This window comes from Cupressus sempervirens, chromosome 9 (genome assembly GCF_028749045.1).
Source record: "Cupressus sempervirens isolate cs-2001-9-10 chromosome 9, ASM2874904v1, whole genome shotgun sequence".
Lineage (NCBI taxonomy): Eukaryota > Viridiplantae > Streptophyta > Pinopsida > Cupressales > Cupressaceae > Cupressus > Cupressus sempervirens.
The window spans coordinates 529,240,434-529,260,663 of NC_143126.1; the positions used below are offsets into that span (position 1 = coordinate 529,240,434).

The window sequence follows — 20,230 nt, forward strand, 5'->3', positions numbered from 1 at the left end:
ATAGCCTTGTAGTTTGTGAATCTGATGAGGATAAGGATAAGTTGTAAACCAAAAATTAGGGGATTGCTTATTCAGGTTTCTTTATTTATGAAGCCAAGGAGAAAAGGAAACTCATGGAAAATAAAACTAGAAGTAAACTAACATTCACGATATTAAAATTTAGATAAACATATCCTAAGAAACAAAATTACAATGTTTATATGAAAATGGGGGTTCTTTGGCCTTTTAGATGCAATGTAATGGTTCGTTTAACCTAAAATGTTTCATTTCTGAGTACACGAGATCTTCTATAATACAATCTCCAATTCTATTGAAACAAAATCCTTATGTAATTTTCATGAGACACTTAGACGTGGTGGAATGGTTGAAAATGGTGCTTGCATATCGAGTAGAATTTCAATCACCATAATGGAGAAGGAACACACATGCAAAAACCCAAAGGTTAAATAATTTCTAGTAAAATTTTCTCTCTGGCTAGATTATCTGGAAATGCAAGAGAAGAGCATATTTTGTTATTGTATGCAAAGCTTAATAGCTTCTTTGAAAAAGAGAAGAGCATATTTTGTTATTGCATGCAAAGCTTACTAGCCTTTTCAAATCTGTAATATATTGAAACTATTTAAACTTCCTGGCACTAATTTCTTTTGTGCCATTTTAGAATCTATAAGCAAGTGTATAACCAGAATCTTAGTGTAACAAATAGGATTTTTAAAATTGTAAATGGAAATGATTTTGAAATCAAATTATGAAAAACAAGAATTCACAATGGTTTTCTTTTGATTGTGTTAACATGCAGGAAAGAGAGGTGCAAAAATTTAGATTTTACTATTAACTATTAAGATCCAATGAGCATAAGGATAAGGTGTAAACCAAAGATTTGAGGATTGCTTACCCAAGTTTCTAAATATACGAGGATAAGGAAAAAAATAGAATCCCATGTATGTGCAATTCATTATACTAACCTTCCAAGGAAGTAATTGAAATAAATTACCCAAGAAAAAACTTAAAAAAACATTTGTACTATAATTTGAAGGACACATATATCCAAACTCTTTAATCATTACACTAATAAGATATGCATTTTTAGATGTACATAATTAATTAGGTTGCTGCTTCTGAGTGAGTGCTTTTTCCTCACTCTATTTCATCACCTCTTAATTTGTGGTATCAGCCCTCAGAATCTGCTTTTCTAGTATAAATTCATTATTGCTATTGTTTACTTTTCATTCATTAGCTTTCTGCTATTTTAATATGGAATAAATATTTGATGTCCATATTTTGGTGCTCTTTTAGCACCCTTGGCCACATGACAATCTTTGACTTCTCTAGCGGCTTCAGTGTTTTACACTTTTGTGATGCCCTCAGCTTCGCTTTTCTCCACTCCAAACTTTTTCCATGTAGTTTTTGGCTTCATTTCCTTCTCTATGAATATCTCATCAATGCTTCAAAGCTTGATCTCATATATATCTCTCTCTTTGTTTGTGAGGAAGTTGCCTCCTGTTGTGTTTCAATGAAAACTTTCCTTATATAGAGAAGCTTTATCAGTTCCTCATCCTGAACTTGGTCTAGAAGACAGACCTGTGCGTTTTTGGAAAGGGAAGATTTGTAGCTATCATGGACCACTTTTTCTTTTGTATGGATGTTCATAGCTAGTTTGAATTCTCTAATGTTTTTGCTCTTGATTTCTAAAGTTGACTAGTTGCCACAACCTCCTTAATTCTTGTTGTTCCATTGGATGAAGGGTCGCCTTTCTTCATAGTTTAACCTTTGACTATGTTTGGGGGTTAAGAATAATATTTTTTGTTAGTCATTGGTATAGCTGTCAATATCAATAGATATTCACCAAAAATGGTTATGAGTCGGACTTTCTGTTACAGGTAGGCACTAGTGCCAAATGATAAAACTACCTATATCAAAGCAATATAACAAAATAGACCAACAAATTGTAGACTGCTTTCAGTCATTGCATTATTCATTCCTAGTGCTTGTACAAACATTGACAAGGGAGCATCTATCAAGATAAGACTACTTCTCCTAACAGCAAGCATTGCCATCTACTCATAATTTACTCCTAACATCTGTCCAAAATTTGACAAGTAAATAATAAATTATAAATAATCAGATTTTTCAACCACTTTGGATGAGATCTATGTATTCAACTTATATATGGTTTGAGAGCTCCCTACATAGTTGCAGAGCTGATGGAAGTATCTTCCTCATACAGAGTGATAATTGTCTCTGAGATTCAGATTTTCAAGTATGTGCACGTGGCTTCAGTTTTGTACTTTGTATGTTAGGAATAAGTTTAGTTGTGAATATTTGCCAATTGGCAAATGTCTCATGTCGGCAACCCGAGATTTTGTGAATATAATTTGTATATTGGGTTGGCTGTGTTGCCCGAATTTTATAAATATTGGGTCGAGTGCCCGAGCCCATCACCCAACCGTTTATGTAATTTTCTCCTATTCTCTCACAATATTGCCAATACAATCTAATCTAAGTTACCAATTTGGGTTCAGGGATGCGTTTGTGGGTTCGAACAATTTATTGTTTCCTATTTGGGTTCATGGGTGGGTGGGTTCGTGAGTGTGTACAAAAAATAAGAGAAATGTGAATAATTGCAAAACTTAGTCATTTCATAGTATGAATGTATGTTGCTTGGTCATTGGTCAATGCCAAATGTCAAAGATATGGATTAAATACCTGCTCATTAATCTATGCTCATGATTGTAAGAAAAATCATACATTGTATTACTACATTGCAAAATGAGATTTCAAAACATAGCGTAGTTCATCAAATAATAAAGTTTGAAACATAATGATAAATGACAAGTGTTTAATAGCTTTTCAATGATCACAGTATCAAACGCCCTTCAAGGGTCAAATGGGTCATCAAACAATGAGGGATCAATGACTTATCTCTGTCTGCAACTATATCTAGATCCTCGTCATTGGAACAAACAATCTCTACAACCTTCTCTTAAAACTTGCATAATGGGCACACCAAAATGAGAGAGCTAATGAGAGATTAGATGAGTGAAATGTTTTTTACTAGGCTCTTTACATAAAAAAAATATTAAAAAAAACAATATTTTATGTTGCTTTATTTCATGTCCTGGACCCTATTGCTGTAGGTCCTCCTGGGTTCACCCGGATTCATGCCAACAAGGAATCAAACGGACCTACGGTCTGAACCCTGGACCCTGCTTTGACCTGTAGTAAACCTAAATGCAAATCTGGACCAGTGCGAACCCAGACCCGAATTCAGGCTGCAGGTGCGAACTTGGCTTCGTAGAATCTAATTTTTGGACATGGTAAATTGAAAAATGTCACCTACAATTTCCAAAGCTTATCTTAGTTGACGACTTATATTCACTAATTTTGTTAGAAAGATATTTAGAGGAGACCCCAAATTCGGTAGCATTTTGCAGATGCATGTCTTTAACCATCGCCATTTTCCCCAACTGTATTAATCATAAAAAAATATTGGACGACACATAATCGCCTCATAAATTACATAAGACATGTTATAATTATGCAGGCTTCGCCAAATATTTGTTTACCAAATAAGCTTCCTTCCGAATTCGCCAAAGAAGGTTGGTATAAATATATTCATAGATTAGTGTTATTTTACACAATTGGTTTAGTTGGTTCTGATATCTCAATTCTAATTGATAGCAAAGTTTCAGACTGCTAAGTACATTGGCAATTGCAACTGGGGCAAAGGTAAGTGATTAATTTTTGAAATGCTCTGTGTTCTAATATTATTCTGAATTCACTTGAGGTTTCTCCTCTGTCTACATTTTTTAGTTCATTCTTATTTATTGGGGCCTAGTTAGTGGTTAGTAGTCACTTGGGAGACCGTAGACATGATGACATCTATATTTTATATTGTAGATGTAGGGCCAATGACACATATTTATATATATTGTAGTCTATTATCAGTGCTTAAACTAGTTAATATTTTTTTGGCAGCATTTATTTCATTGGAGATGTCAAACAAGAATAAGCATATGCAAGGCGGAAGCCCACATGGATCTTCTCAAGTGTGTGTGTAGAGGGTATTGTGTCCTGCATATGTTCTCTTGTCCTTTTCATCTCATAGAATTGAAACTTTACATTTCATAGTTCCAAATCGATAGCGCTAACACTTGGCGGGACACTCTCTATCTTCTTACCTGCAGGGGGATTGGAATTTAACTAGTCAGGAAGGAGTGTCATTGGGGAAGGACTTTGACAAATGCAACATATCCACTAGAGGGGGAAGAGAACAACTTGACGGAGCATCTAGTACCACTTGCCCTTTTTGCTTATTACTACTTTGATGCCTAATCGTTGGTGTCTTATGAATTTATTTGCCATGATAAAAGCTGTGCATCTTTAGTAGAGCCCTACGACCACAAAGTCTGCTCTCATGACATCATTTTTACACGTGTAACAACAAAGCAGGGCCCATCAACGATTCACATTCCATGCAGTTTGGTGGACCATTTTTTATTGCTGCAGGTACCTAAATCCTCATCGTGTGGTGCAAACTCAAGTTGTGTATGATATCGAACCTCAATATTAGATTGAATCTCTGCTCTTGTAGTATCTACACATACAAACAAATTATTGGGATCCCGAATGCATTGGAAATGGGCAACACTCCAAATGTTGCGTATATGGTGATTGTTCAAAACCCGCCTGGCATGAAAATAAGTGTTGAGGCACATCTATTGTTGTTAAACATGGAAACAACAAACCAAGTATAATGTAACATTTGAAAATGTAGCGCCGGACAGAGATTTCCAATATATGCATGGGTTGATATTGTGGTATCCTATTCTCGGGAACTATCTTTATGTTCATTTCCCAGTTGTGGTTAAATTCAAAAGTTCTATCCTGACATTAGATCATTCAACTCGTAATAGTACTCGTACTCTTGATTTGTTGTGGCTCTTCTTTCTCGTCAAGCCGCTGTAGTAATGTTACATCATCCTATCAATTTGTAGGTAATGACAAATCTCTTCCCAACTTGGCTTTGATATCATGCTAAATTTTAATAGGTTTGTCATTTCTATAACTTGTAATAGCACTATTATATTTCTGTGTGTTTCAAGTAACCTTCTTAGTGCATATGTATATGATATCAAGAGGCATGTCTCCGTAGAGACATGTCTCTTTAATTCTTATTAGATATCAATAACATTTTCTTATGATCATGATTAAGCATATGAGAATAAATTATTAATCTTCTACAGTTTTTTTGTAAATCTCATTTTTTCCCAATTTTATAAAAAGATCTTATACTTTTGATCAGCCGATTTATTTCCCAAATGATTAATTCTCCTATGGTCTTGTGGGTCTCATATGTTCTTTCTCATTTGATAGGATGAGGGTTTTTCGGTTTTCCCACCTTGGACTTGACCCCTTCTTTCATTTGACAAAACACCTTTCAGCCTTTCAATTATAAGCCGTATTTTGACACTCTGTTGCTGTTGTCTGTAGGTTAATTTTAATTCCCATTGATCTATTTGGTCGCTATGGATGGCAATATTATTACTTCCTTTCTTAGAACCACTATCTATCTGTGCCCTAGAAAGCGCTAGCATATGAATGGAGTAGTAATAATTATATTTGTTAATGTTCCATATTGGAGTAAAAGGTGATGAAAATGGAACTGGTCAGTGCGATGAGACCTAAGATTGGTCCTAGACACATTCAAAGATCATCCAACTCCTCTTGAAAAAACATAATCGTTTGCTTGAAAGGTATAGACTATACAAACTAGTATTTTACTACTATTGGCTTATAAATAGTTTATTATCACTTTTTTGTTGTTTATTGATTAAAGTTAATTATTTGTAGTTGAAGTATTGTATACCTTAAGATATATGTGCATGGCCTCTAATAGATCATTATTCCTTCCTTTCTTAGAACCATTACCATAAATCAATCTGCCTTAGAAAGTACTAGCATATGAATGGAGTAAGAATTAGACTTCTTGATGTTCCAAATTGAAGTAAAATGTCATGGATTTGGAAGAATTTAGTGGGATGAGACCTAAGATTGGTCCTAGTCATATACCTGGGTCATATAATTCCTCTTGCTGGAATATAATCTTCTGCAAATTTGTTTTCGGATTCGATTGTGTAAACATTTTTGCATCAACATTTCGGATCACACTTTGTGATCCATCATCAGGATGAGCATGGAAGAGAGCATAAAGAGTAAATGAACAAAACTTTCAACAGAGGAGTAATCATTGTTCAGCCTTCAACAAAGGTGGAACTCTATTAAAGGTATTATGCAAGCTCCAGTCAGATTGTACTTGCAACAACAGTAAATTTTGCGTATGTTCCATATGGTTAATATTTAGTGTTTCCAAGTGATTATTCCTCACTGTTTTGCATCAACATTTTGGATCACACTCTGTGATCCATCATCAGGATGAGCATGAAAGAGCTTTTAGCTTTCATGCTCATCCTGATGATGGATCACAGAGTGTGATCCGAAACATTGATGCAAAAATATTTACACAATCGAATCCAGAAACAAATTTGCACAAAGATTATATTGTGGCAAGATGAATTATATGACCCTGAAATATGACTAGCACCTATCTTAGATCTCACCCCACTAATATGAGAATCTAATATTTTACTAGCTTTCGTTTTAAACTATTTTGTTATCAATTATCTGTTGTTTATTGATATAAGTTAATTACGTGAAGTTTTTGTGCACTGTAAGATACAAATGAATCGCCTTCAGTAACGTTTTGGTAGTATGCAGTTATTTATGTTTGTTGAATTAGTTATTTCAAAGCATTTAAAAATTCAGTGTGCAATTATCTCTCAGAAGGAAAAGATAGGAAATCTGGGCCATTTATTCATTAGAGTAACTTACAAGAGGAAATACACGATTTAGTTGACAATTACTCAAAACAGCACCCCAAGTTGAGGTTACGGAAGGAAGACATTGTCCATTGGACCGAGACTTAAATGTAAAAGGTCTTCAGAAGGAGAGTGTCTGAAAGCAAAAATAAACAAGTCAGGGTGCCAAACAACTTGAAACAATCCCAAAACTAAAAGTATAACCTTCCTCAAGAGAAAAAACAAAACCCAAAGACCGACAGATAAAAAATCACTTAGCAACACAGAATATTAAATACATGGAACATATGCAAAATTTTTAGTTGTTGCAAGTACAATGTGACTGGAGTATGCCTAATATCCTTAATACAGTTCCACCTCTGTTGAAGGCTGAACAATGATTACTCCTTATTGTTATTCTTTCTTCCAATCAAGTATTTCACATCAAATATTTTTTTCAGGATTCAGAGTTGCCTGGTATTTAGCAGATTCCCCAATTAGTCTTTCTGAATCAGTGAGTGCAACCTACAAAGGGATAAATGCTATTCCTATTATCATGTCCATTATTGTAAACATGAATGTGAGAGTCTGTTTTTCCAGGATCAGAAACAATTAGAGGTCTTAAACTTACTGCTGCTTCTGTAGCTATAACAAAGCATACTTGAAAGTTTGGAATAATAAATGTAGCAAGGAACAGAAACCTATTGAGATCTCCTCTGCCGTTGCCGAACTCTTTGCTTTGCTGTTTTCTCCTGAAAGCTGATACCGAAAACCTTATAAACTCCAACAGACAAAAGTTAAGCCAACAAACCTACAAAAGTATTTCTTTACCCTAGGTGCACAAATGACTTTTCTTTGCCACTGATCAAAAAATACATAAGGTGCAAGGCCTTGAGCAAGGCCAAGCCCTGTAATGGACAAGGCATCACTCCCTCAACATAGTCAGGTCTTAAAATAATGTATTGAGATTTTTGGAAATGTGAATGAGTCCAAGAAACTATTATAGATATCTCTCATAAATCACAATGCATTTTAATAAAAATAAATGAAGCAGTCATAATATTTACTGTGACCTGCTTTCGTGTTTTCAGATTCTTGTCTTTGTCATATTATGGTAACTTTCTTTCAGAGGATGATTCTTTAATTCCAATCTGGCTGTATTTCACCCATGTCTAGGTTCCATCAAATATAGATTGATTGGAACAGAACACTTTGTGTGGTAGCTATTCCCTAGCAATATTCACCTATACTAGTACCTAAACCCGACTGAACTAGTCAGAGAGAATAAAATACAAGTATAATGCCCACAATATATATTACAATTCCACTTTGATTAATATATCAAATTATTGATCCTCTTGATTCGTTTCTGATCTTATGATTATCAATGGTAACTTAATTTGTAGATGGATATTTTAGTTTCAACCTGGATGCATTTTAGCAATTCCGTTGCCCATTGTCCCTGGATTGTATGGATGAAACTACTTTGCATGGTAATATGAAATTATTGTGTATTCTCAGTTTTATGTTACTCAGCTAACCCCAAAAATCTTAATATATGTTTAAGTCCCACAATTATTAGTCGAACTGTAGTTGCCTGTATCTTTGTATTCTTGAGATTCTGAATGGCTTTTTAAATCTGGTTGATTTATTTCTAATATATTGCAGGGAATGGGAACAAAAATGGACTATTCACTATTCTTCTTAGGGACTATAACTCGCATGGTGCTGCGTGTTGTATGAACCGGCTCGCAAAATTAAGGTAACAGAAAAACATTTCATAGAAGAAGAGAAGGGAATCTTTATTACATCTAGATGAAAATGCTGAATAAGGAATCCGTTTATTTAAGTTGTTGGTATTGGTGGTTCCTTTTGTGTTGGGAAGGTTTTAACAAGCCAAAGTAATACGTAGTCAACATTATGAGATGAGGTATTTTATTTATAGTTTATAAGCAACTATAGTTATAGTTGGAGAGATATGTGGGAGCATGGAAATGCTTGGGACATTTGCAATAGATGCCAAGAATTACGTTACTATTAATTGTTACCTCATAATATTTAGGCCAATTGTTGAATTCAGCAAAGCATCTTAGCTGTGCATGCTAGTAATCAAACATGTAGGGACCTGTTCTGTCTTGATTCCCTTATACCATTTTAATACTAATCATGTAATATTCCCATCTGTATAAATATTTAATAGATCAATTAATTAAAAGCCAATCTTATTATTAAAATAATTAATTGAGTGATTAGTCAAATATATTAATAGTTATATCAAATAAATAAATGATGATTAATTATTAACTAAAAAATAGCTAATAAATAATCAGTGTTGATTATCAATGAATGATACATAGCACATGTATGTCAATGACCTACTGTAGAGCAGCATTTCCTAAGGACATATGAGGTCATCGAATAATCTTAGCCACACTGACATCCTTATTCGCTTGCATGCATTACATACAATTGAACAAATATAACTCTCGAGTCTCGCACACCCTCATCCATGCTGGAGCTCATTAACATGTCGTTGGGAGTTCATTATTGGTGATACCATCGGGAATTCTAAGATACCATCAGGAGTTTGACTGTCCATTGGCCGTTCATAATATGCCTATGAGAGTTTGTAATCATTAAATGCAGGTAATACTAGTGTTAACAAGTATTAATCATGAGGGAAGAGGTGCATTTGTGGGAGGCATAGTCTCAAGCATTGGACATCATCAGTGAAGGAGGATACGGATATACTTACAGGAACCTTCCAAGTAGGATGGAAGAAAGAAATAAGGAAAACATCAGAGTTCCAAAGGAGTAAATTGGCATTATAATATATTAAATGCTGAGACTCAAAAGAGTTGATCAGCATCTCTAATGCATACATTATAAACAAGTATTAATTAGCTATCCATACAGTTCACAGATAACTGGTAATACTTCATCTCAGGCATGTACAGAATCATGGAATTATTTTATTGATAATACTAAATGATGTATACTGGAAACTTATTATTTAATTAAAATACTAAGCAATGTATATAATAGAATGAAAGCTAGGACTTATTATTATTTGTAGCATCGAAGGAGGAAAGTCAAGGATGCAATTAGGCAGAGGCTAGTGTAAATTCCAATCAATGGGTTATTCACAAAATAGGATGGGGATCAACAACCCCAAGCACCTTGAGGGCATCGTACCAAGAAAGGTTTAAGGGTTTAGATCTGTAAGCTTTGAGGGAAAGTCTATTGAGGATTGGTGTCTAAGCAACCTGATTACATTCAAAGCGTCAGTCTTAAACCCATAATAATAATAAGGTTAGCATCAACTTAATAATCATAGATGATAACATCTCTATGTTTTTAATGAATGTATAAATAGTTTCCTTACTCGTAAATTAAATGCATCCTATTAAAATTTGAACAAATCTATGTCTAACTGGCCTTATCTGTCCTGGGGGACATTACAATTTTTATAAGAGTTTCATCCTGCCATGCTATTAATGCACCAAAGCCAAAGGATGCAAAGACCCTTGGAAAAGGAGAAAACAAAACAAACAAACAGTATAATGGATGAAACATTAAGCAATGAACTAAGAATGTTCATGGAGATAACGACCAAAGCTTATGGAGCAAAATGAAATAACCCGGAACCTCATGAAAGAATCGCTGAACATAAACCATTCAATAAGTGACCTTAGGAATACTAGTGGGAAGGACATTATTACAAATCACTTGGAAAATAACAACCAAACGAACACACCCCAAGACAAGAAACTATCCAACCTACGTAGAAGAGATCCAATGAGGGACGAAGGAAACAATCACCCCCCTCATAGCATGAAATAGAAATAACTGCAATGTACTCAAAGATAACTGCTGATCAAATAAATAATCATTAATTTTTAACTAATAAATAAATATCTAATAAATGATCAATTTTGATTAGTAATGAACGATATGTAGCACATGCATGTTGACAATCTAGTGTAGAGAAGCATTGACTAAGGACATATTACATGCCATCGACTAATCACACACGCAATGATATCCTCATTTGCTCACATGCACTACATATGATTAAATAAAAATGACTCTCATTGCACCCTAATCCACGTTGGAGCTCATAACACTCCGTCAAGAGTTCATAATAGGTGATACTGTTAGGAATCGTAACATGTGATCATGAAATTATAACTATCCATTTGGAGTTCATAATATGTCAATATGAGTTTGTAATCATTAAATGAAGGTAATATGAGTGTTAACAAGTATTAATCACGAGGGAGGAGATGCTAAGACGGTCTCAAGCATCGCTCCCCATCACAAGGGAGGAGATGCTAAGAAGGTCTCAAGCATCTCACCCCATCACTAAAGGAATATATAAATATACTTACAAGAACATTTGGAGCATGATTGGAAGAAAGAAATAAGGAGAACATCAGAGTTCTAGAGGAGTAATTTGGCATTACAGTATATTAAGTGTCGAGACTTAGAAGAGTCGATCAACATTGTAGTCGGCAATTGGTTTGTAGTCGCCATTTGGTAATTTAAGTATTTTGTACTTGTGTTAGTGGGTAGTTAGGAAGTGGGGAGTGTGTTAGTTGGTTTCTAACCAACCGACCCCTTTATAAGCAGATTGATACTTGGACTTTGTACATTCATGTCTTGGTGATATTAATAAAATAAAACTGTTCCTCACCTCCATTAGGATAACATTGTGGTATGGTATATTGGTGAGCCTGATAGTAATAGTTGTATGATATTCTGTAACTTCTGGTAGTAATTGCTCTCTACATTTTTGGCGCTGTTGCCTAAGTTTGGATTTGGAGGTATTGTGCTTGACAGGATGGACTAATGGGAAGACCATTTATACTTTATATCCAAATTACTAATAGTGATAGAGAGGATGAGAAAATAACAAGGGAGGATCAGTTGACACTCGACTTGCTGACAGTGTGGGAGGTTGTGGTTGAGCAGTACGTGCAAAGGGAAGCCTGTGAGAGGACAGTTTCTGAGAGCACCGTACACGACGAACTCTCCATGCCACCGGTGGTGCATGATCTCCTAGGATAGGTTCCTCAGTTTTTGGCAAGGAACGTCGTACATATTGAGGACAAAAGAGCATAGATCGAGAGGGAAAGAAGAAGGCAACAAGTTCTTCAACGGTTTACTAAGAGGGTGCAAAATCCCAAAGGAGAGGAACCCAATAAGACAAGATAGGGAGATAGGCACTGAATTACTTTATGCTCCTAATTCCAAATAAATACTGGAGGACAACACCAGAGGATGAAACTGAGGAGGAAGTCACCCTAAGAACCTTACGTCTCCAGCAGCAAGAAGAGAGACGTCGTAACTGGAGAGCACAAGGGGATTCCCATCAAAGTCAAGAAGGGTGGATTGAACATACTATTGAGGAACTAGCCAACTTGGTTATTTCAGACACACCGCAAAGGCAGTCCGGGTGTTGGAAACTAGAAACCCCTGAACGGCAAGAACTTCCTCAAGAGGAGTTAAGGAGTCAGGAGTCTAGCCCATCAGGAAGTAGTGTTCTATTTGGAGGTAAACTTCCATCAGGAAGTGATCTTCCATTGTGAGGTAAACTTCCATTCGGAAGTGGTGTTCCATCGGGAGGTAAACTTCCATCAGGAGGGGGTGTTCCAGCGGGAAGTAAGGTTCCATTTGGCGAGGGTGTTCAATTAGGAAGTGGTGTTTTATCTGGAAGTGGGGTTCCACCGAGTGGTGGTGTTCCCTTAGGAGGAGGGGTTCCATTAGGAAGGTGACAAGAAGGAAAGAAAATGGCAGTCGATAAACAAAAAATGCCTAAATTTACAGGGGACGGATCAGAGGACCCTGCTTGCCATTGCAAAACCTGTATAACTATATGGAAAGCGAACGGGGAGAATGATAGTAATGAATGGTTGAAGGCATTTCCTGCCACATTAAGAGGGATTGCCATAGATTGCTATGCAAACTTGGATGCTGGCAAGAAGAACACTTGGGACAACTTATAAAGCTACTACGGGACATACCCCACTTCAGCGTATGTACGAGTAGGAAGTAGTGATGCTAGTAGAGTATGTGGTTCCGAGCTTAAGGATAGCCATCCATTCAGAACAGATTAAATGACGAGGAAAGTCTCAAGGAGTGCCTATATCACTCACTCTAGTTGGAAGAAAAAAGAATATTCACCCAATGGTGTACAAAGGTGGCTTAGAAGTGACGAAAATTTTGGCACAATAAACATTTGAAAATGATGAATTTTCACCCAGGGCAACTTGTACTTCGGTACAACAGAAAGAATGAAATTAAGCCATGTATGTTTAAAATTCGTTGGCTGGGGCCTTACAAAATAATGGAAATAAAAGCAAATGGAGCGGTAAAGTTAGCTACCCTTGATAATCAACCAATTAAAGATCTGGTGAATGGGTCCAAATTGAAAATATATAAAGAACGAAAAGTTTCTGCCTACTTTATAAACCCCCTAGACTTCAGCCAAAGTCATATTTTCTCCACCAAGCGAGTCGAGGAAGACGAGTACAAGTACAGGGCAGAGGATTGTGGGCGTACGATGTGTCTGGACAGAGGAGTAAGGTGATGTACGACCTATCAGAATGTACGGAAGGGGTAGGGCTACAGCCGTACATATCAGTTGTACAAAGGGCAGCGTACGAAATCCTTATTCGGCTTATCCTCGTACGAATAGATTTCAGAATCAAGGACAACGTATGACATCTAGCGTACGAAGGGCAGACGTGGTGGAGTTGGAATCCAACATACAAACAATGTACGAGGAACATTGCACAGAGGGGTGGCCATACAGAGGAATTCCGTACCAACAGGCATAAGGTGAAGCCGTATGGAAGAGTGGCCGTACGACTGCTATACGACAACATACTGATTACAAAAATTCTTTACAAATCAACATTCTACTTGAAGTGTATGGTTATTGTTGCAGCACGTGGCCAACAGTTCTTTTGGGTGGTCATTTGAGATATCCCAACACATGTTGGCAGATTGTAGATTGGACATATTCGTCTGACATGGTGAAGTTAAGTATGGGCAATCCTAGCCGGGGCCACATTGTTGATTTCAAAGCTACTAAAGCGTTTGCCTTACAGGCAAGAACTCATAAGTCAATCATGGCACAAGGCAAGACTAAACTGTCATAGAAGAGCAATGCTTCTAGTATCAGTTTTGAAAGTGTGCTCGGCAGTGAGTGTAGGGCATGGTGGGAACAATCAGACACAGATCATCTTCTTCGGAAGGCATTGGTCGAAGCATAGGTGGACAAGATCATCTTTATGCCAATCTTTGATTTGCACGAATTTGAACCTATCCTCTGAGATTTGATTACGGGGTAGGATGGAGTAGGTCATCAATCTGTCATATAGTATGCTCAGCACCAAGTGGTAGTTTCTTATTCCTCTGAAGTACTTAGTATGGTTTTTGGAATCCCTAATAGGGGACAGGAGTTGAGCAAAGCACCTATGACAGGAGAAGACAAACAGAAATGGCTAAAACTCGTGTCACCAGGATGTTACCAATGAAGAATGGGAAGGTATTCTGAAGAATAGTCGGGGGCTCAGAAAGGTTTTCATTGCAAATGAGGAATGGCATTGCGTGGTCGATTTGGTAAAAAGTAAGCTCACGGCTAGCAGTCGCAATTTTGATATTGCTCTTTGGCTATTGCCAGTGGTGGATGGTCTATCCCAAGGACAGATTTACAACTGGGCTCAACTCCTTTCTGATAGGTGGCAGGAATTTTTGGAGTTGCGGCATAAGGCTTTCTACATGCCCCATCATGCAGTGGCTTTGTTCTTGGAGGCAGTTCGACTTCAAGTTAGTAGTGAACATCGTGGGACATTGGTACCAGCAAGTAGAGTGGAATTGTACCAACCAACGATGACTTATTGGCTACATCTAGACACCTTGGGTGTGGGCTCCCAGGGTTGTGGTGAACCTACCAAAAAGAAGGCACGATAGGCTGTAGTAGTGGAAGAGGATGAGGACCAAGTCAGTTCTGAGGACACGGCAGGTGATACAGATTCCTCCTCTTCTAATTCCCAAGCAGCCGAGATTCGCCTGAGTCACATACAGGTTACCCCAGGTGAATTAGTGTTTCTGCCACCTACAACAGGGCCTCTTCCTATGGGTGTCGCTGAGGTTCCTCAGGCGGCTTCTCCACCTGGTGATTTTGTGGTACCACCAATTTCTTCCACCGAAGATGCCAGCTTAAAAACAACAAGTGGCTCAAGACACTTTTCGACATGGAGGGCTTCTAAGCTATCTATTCCAGGAATCAAGCCCCTTTACACTTCCCAGACCAGCCTACTCGCACCAAGGTGATTGATTTAAGAGGACAAGTTCACTGTGGACAGAAGGTACAACTACAGACACCTCTTGGGCCATAAGCGGTCTAGCCTGTGGCTCTTGTTTTTAAGATGGATGTGGCGGAGCAATCGAAGGACCCTTCCTCTCTAGGTACTCAGGTGCTAATGGCTGGAGCAGATACTGTTTTAGAAGAGGCTGACAAACTGCTAGAAGAAGAGGGGTTGGTGTCATCCCCTGTGCCCTCGCGGCTTGAGGAACCAGTGGAGATATAGAGGGGGCATGAGGAATCTTTGGTTCTAGCTTCTTTTGCAGCTTAGGCAGAAGGATTTCTTACGGAGTTACGGGCTATGGAGCATTCTACCCAGGAAATCCTTCAGCATGTGCAGTCATATAAATTGGAGGGTGTACTCGCCGCAGTTGCAACATTAACCCAGTTCATGCGAACTAACTGCTACACAGATTGGGGTCTCTTAGAACAGAGTAACTATAGCTAGGAAGATATTGCCAGTACTTGAACCAACCGTTCTATCATTTCTCAGACCTAGGTTGGTTACTCTCCTCTTATGGCCTCTCTGGCTGCTATAGAGACTGCTTTCCGGGGTGTTTTTGTGGAACCCCAACGGGACAAACGTCTTCATAAGAAAGTCCAGGCAGAAAAGATGACTCTATTAGTAGGTTGGCAGTTGGAGCGAGCTGAGTTGGAAGCAAAGTTGGCAGCAGCTGAAGCTAAAAAGATGGATACTTTGCGGGTGCTTTAGGGTGCTTGTACTAAGGAAAAGACGACAGAGTGGGAGCTGCAATGCTTGCGAGGCACTCCAAGTCCAGGGATGTCCTCCAATCCTTCTTCTTGAAACATTTCTCAGTTGTTTTAGTTGTTGTTTGGAAGACGACTCTTTTTTTGGGGGGGGATATATGTAGTCGGCAATTGGTTTGTAGTCAGCATTTGTTAATTTAAGTATTTTGTACTTGTGTTAGTGGGTAGTTAGGAAGCGGGGAGTGTGTTGGTTGGTTTCTAACCAACCAAACCCTTTATAAGTAGATTGATACTTGGACTTTGACATTCATGTTTTGGTGATATTAATAAAATAAAACTGTTCCTCGCCTCCATTAGGATAACATTGTGGTATGGTATATTGGTGAGCCTGATAGTAATAGTTGTATGATATTTTGTAACTTCTTGTAGTAATTGCTCTCTACAAACATCTTTAATGCATACATTATAATCAAGTATTAATTAGATATCCATATAGTTCAAAGGCAATTGGTTATACTCCCATCCTAGTTATGTGCAGAAATTGGGAATTATTTAGTTGATAATACTAAGTGATGTATACTAGAAAATTATTGTTTAATTAAACTAGTAGAATATGAATGCTAGGAGTTATTATAATTTTTAGCATTAAAGGAGGGAAGTCAAAGATGAAATCAATGAGATGCTAGTATAAATTCCAACTAATTAGTTATTTCCAAAATTTGGTGGGGATCAATGAACTCAAGTGCCTTGAGTGCATCAAGAAAGGCTAAAGGTCTGAGATTTGTTAACTTTGAGGGAAAGCCTATTGAGGATTGGTGTCAATAGGCTTAACATAAACTTAAAATAATAATGATAAAATCTCTATTTTGTTAATGAACATATAAATAATAGGGTTACCCAGGGATGCACCCTCGACGTTATTTCCCACGTCTTTGTACAAGGGATGTTTTGGGGACTTTTTGATGGCCAACAGACTCCCCCCACCCCACAATTTTGCAAATCTAATGGGGACACCCCAAAAACATGGAGATGTCACCCAAAAAGAGGGGACTTCTAGGAGTCTCGGGGATGTTGATTTTAGTAGAAACGTTAGACTCAAGAGCATAAGCAAACTCTAGCATTACGCTAGGATGTTGATCTTGAAGATGCAACCTAGTTTGATGAGGAGACATCAACATGATTGGCTAGGTTCCATTAGAAGAGAATGCCCTTCGTCTCGCGAACTATGATGAAGATGATTTTGATTTTGGTGCAAAGTTGGCTAAATCGGAATGGGAGCAACAACGTGCTGTGTTTACTTTTTATGTATTTTGATTTTTAAATTGAAAATGAATTAATATGGCAGCACTAAGCCTTTGGGCATTTTGGTTTTGTTTGTCAAACTTATTTACATATTTTTTGTTATAACATGCATATATGATATTGACCTATGTTCCATTGAGTTTCCGGGACAGGGACAGTAGGGGACAACAGGACGGGTTTCTGGGACAACAACAAATTTTGTCAATTTTGGGGATGGGAGGGGACAACAAATGGGGACAGCTACATAACAATAGGGCAAGTTAAAATATATAGAGAAATTTAAAATATTTATATGAAAACATGGATAAAGCATGTCCTTATATATAATAAAATCTTAAAATATAAGAATCAATAGAATTCATATGTCAAATTTGTGTTACTCTGAGAGTCAAAGTCTAATTTGTTCTAGAAGTCAAAATCAAATTCCCCTAGGTGTCCCCAAGTCTTTGAGACGTTCTCAAGACAGGAACGACTGAAAATAAATCAGGGACATGTCCCCGGGTAACTATATTCCAATTTCAGAAGAATGTAGTGTTTTGAAACAATGAATGTGTAATAACCCCAATAGGTTATAACTTCTTCAAACACCAAAAATCTTTATACTTCAGTTGTTTGACATTTCGTCAAACACTTTGCAAGCAAGCTCTGATACCACTATAATGACCCTCCTCAAATTTGCTCTCAAAAAATGCTGATGAAAGCTCAAGGAATTTCATCAAACAATTCGCATGCAAGGGACGTATGACTGATATAGTATTTCAGCTGGCTTTAAATGACTCTTTTTCAATTTGCATCAATGAGAATCTTGTGCTAGAAGGCTCCAAATGGACTACACAATGACCTAACATGAGTGTGCTACTAATTTTGACAATATTCAGTGCATATATATGATCTAAGCATGAGAAATGAATACTTACAGCCAACTGACATTTTTACAAACAGTTGGTATGCAAACTAACTAGCTGATAAATAATGATATTGAATTGCTTAAATGACACCAGCAACTATTATCTTCTTAATTTGCAATGAAATTTCTAATACAACGCTCATGAAATATGGCCAAGACTTTTGGCATTTACATGGATTACAAAATGATAATGCTGGTATAATGCACACTTACAGTTGAAATTTATAACACCCAAAAAAAACAATATTAATAAAGGAACTTGATTGTAGATGGTTGTAATAATTTTCTTCAATGCTGCCCCTTCTGCTTTGCTTTTCCAATTTGCTTTTTCAAACTGTTTTTTCGGACTGCTTTTTCGGCCTGCTTTTTCGGTTCCGCTTTTTCGGACTGCTTTTTCGGCCTGCTTTTTTGGTTCCGCTTTTTTGGACTGCTTTTCGGCCTGCTTTTTCAGTTCCGTTTTTTCAGATTGCTTTTTCGTATCTGCTTTTTCAAACTGCTACTCTGTTGAATCTCAAGACCATATCTTTCAATGGCGTCAAGATTTTCAGCTTGAAGGGATTTCGTTTTTCAAACTATTGAGACATAATCTCCAGAAAAATTTCCCAATTTCTTTGATATTTTCAAGCATGCTAAAAAGAAGCTCTTCCATTTCTTTTATAATGTTCTCACAAGAGCTCCATCTTTCGTTTTCTCAATGTGGGATAAAAGATAACTCCCTTTATGTAACTTATGTCTCCAATGTGTTATAAAATAAAGGGGACTCTTTTAATTTAAATATTTTTCACAAATTATAGTCTATGCATTAATAAAGTTAAATATTTAAATTTAACTTTATAAAATAGCTTTATCAATGCATAACAAATCTTATCAATGATAAACAAGTCTTCTTGTCGATTTTAAACAATTACCATCGACATACTGCTGCTACTGGATGTCCGACCATATCCAAGATGACTTACTATAAATAGTAAGTATGCCCAAAGTTGCCTCAAAACCCCTCAGAAAGACCTGCAACTAAAACTATCTAGGCCAAATGGCCTCTAAGTCCCTTTAATGTCCTGGTTAGGCTACGGGACCATGGGAAAATAAGCTAATGACAACATCATGCTATGAATGCTAAAAAGGGGACATTACAGAATGTTGTGAGCTTGTATGTTTATGTTCTATGATGTTTAAATGGTATGTTTTATCCATGATTTCATATGAATGCGATGTATATTTGCAAATTTCCTTATATATTTTATAATTTTCTTAAATGTTATATTGCACCCCCACCCTGGACCACTGCCCGTCCTCAATTTTGGCAAAAAAATATTGCCATCCCAGGAACCTATCTCACCATCCTCTGCTGTGCTCGTCTCGGAAACTTTGGGCAACACTATTACACAGTTTTCTTACTCATTAAATTAAATGCATCCTATTAAAATTTGAACGAATCTATGCCTAACAGGCCTAAGCTGTCCCAAGGGGCATTACAAATTAATTGCCTTCACACATCAAAGCCTGATCTGCTTACTCACAATTTTCTTTTGCTTGCACTGATGCTTTTAGTTACAATATGAAGAATTAAGAATATCTGTGAAAACATTCAAATTGCAGTAGTTCATCATAGAACCAATATCTCATTTTGCTTTAAAACCATACAAGAAACCATAGTTGGGAAACTAAGCAAGTACTTGGCTGACTCGCTGCTATTTGTCAGTTTTCTGCTGCACCAAGCTAGGAGTGAGTCAGGCCAAGCACTGATTGAGTTTTCATTGTGATTTGGCCAATTTTTCTGCGCTAAATAATTTTTTTAGTGGACTTGCGTAGCCACGTGTTACAAAAGTTTTAGCAATTCGCTTTTTTTATTTTTTTATTTTTTGACATTTTTAGTTTCATTTTCCAAACGCAAAATATCTTCTATGTGACTAAAACATTTAGTGCGAAGGGATTGGAGGAAGATTTTAAGATGCTCTCAGCGATTCAAATCGGTATCAATTTATTTATCTTTCTTTTTTTATTTTGAAATCGCAAAGGTGGAAAAGCAGGAAAACAGTTCTCCATATTGTCCTGTCCCCTGGTTTGTTAACATTTTTCTAATTA

General features: G+C 36.9%; 1 protein-coding gene across 3 annotated transcripts in view; it reads left to right on the forward strand.

Moving 5' to 3' along the window:
- NRPC1 (nuclear RNA polymerase C1) overlaps nucleotides 1–20,230 on the forward strand; it is a 309,786-nt gene that overhangs the window by 137,541 nt on the left and 152,015 nt on the right. For all 3 annotated transcript variants that reach the window (XM_089800899.1, XM_089800897.1, XM_089800898.1), the window contains exon 15: nucleotides 8,523–8,616. In XM_089800899.1, the coding sequence (XP_089657025.1) occupies nucleotides 8,523–8,616 (94 nt within the window). The remainder of the gene's footprint in view (nucleotides 1–8,522; nucleotides 8,617–20,230) is intronic.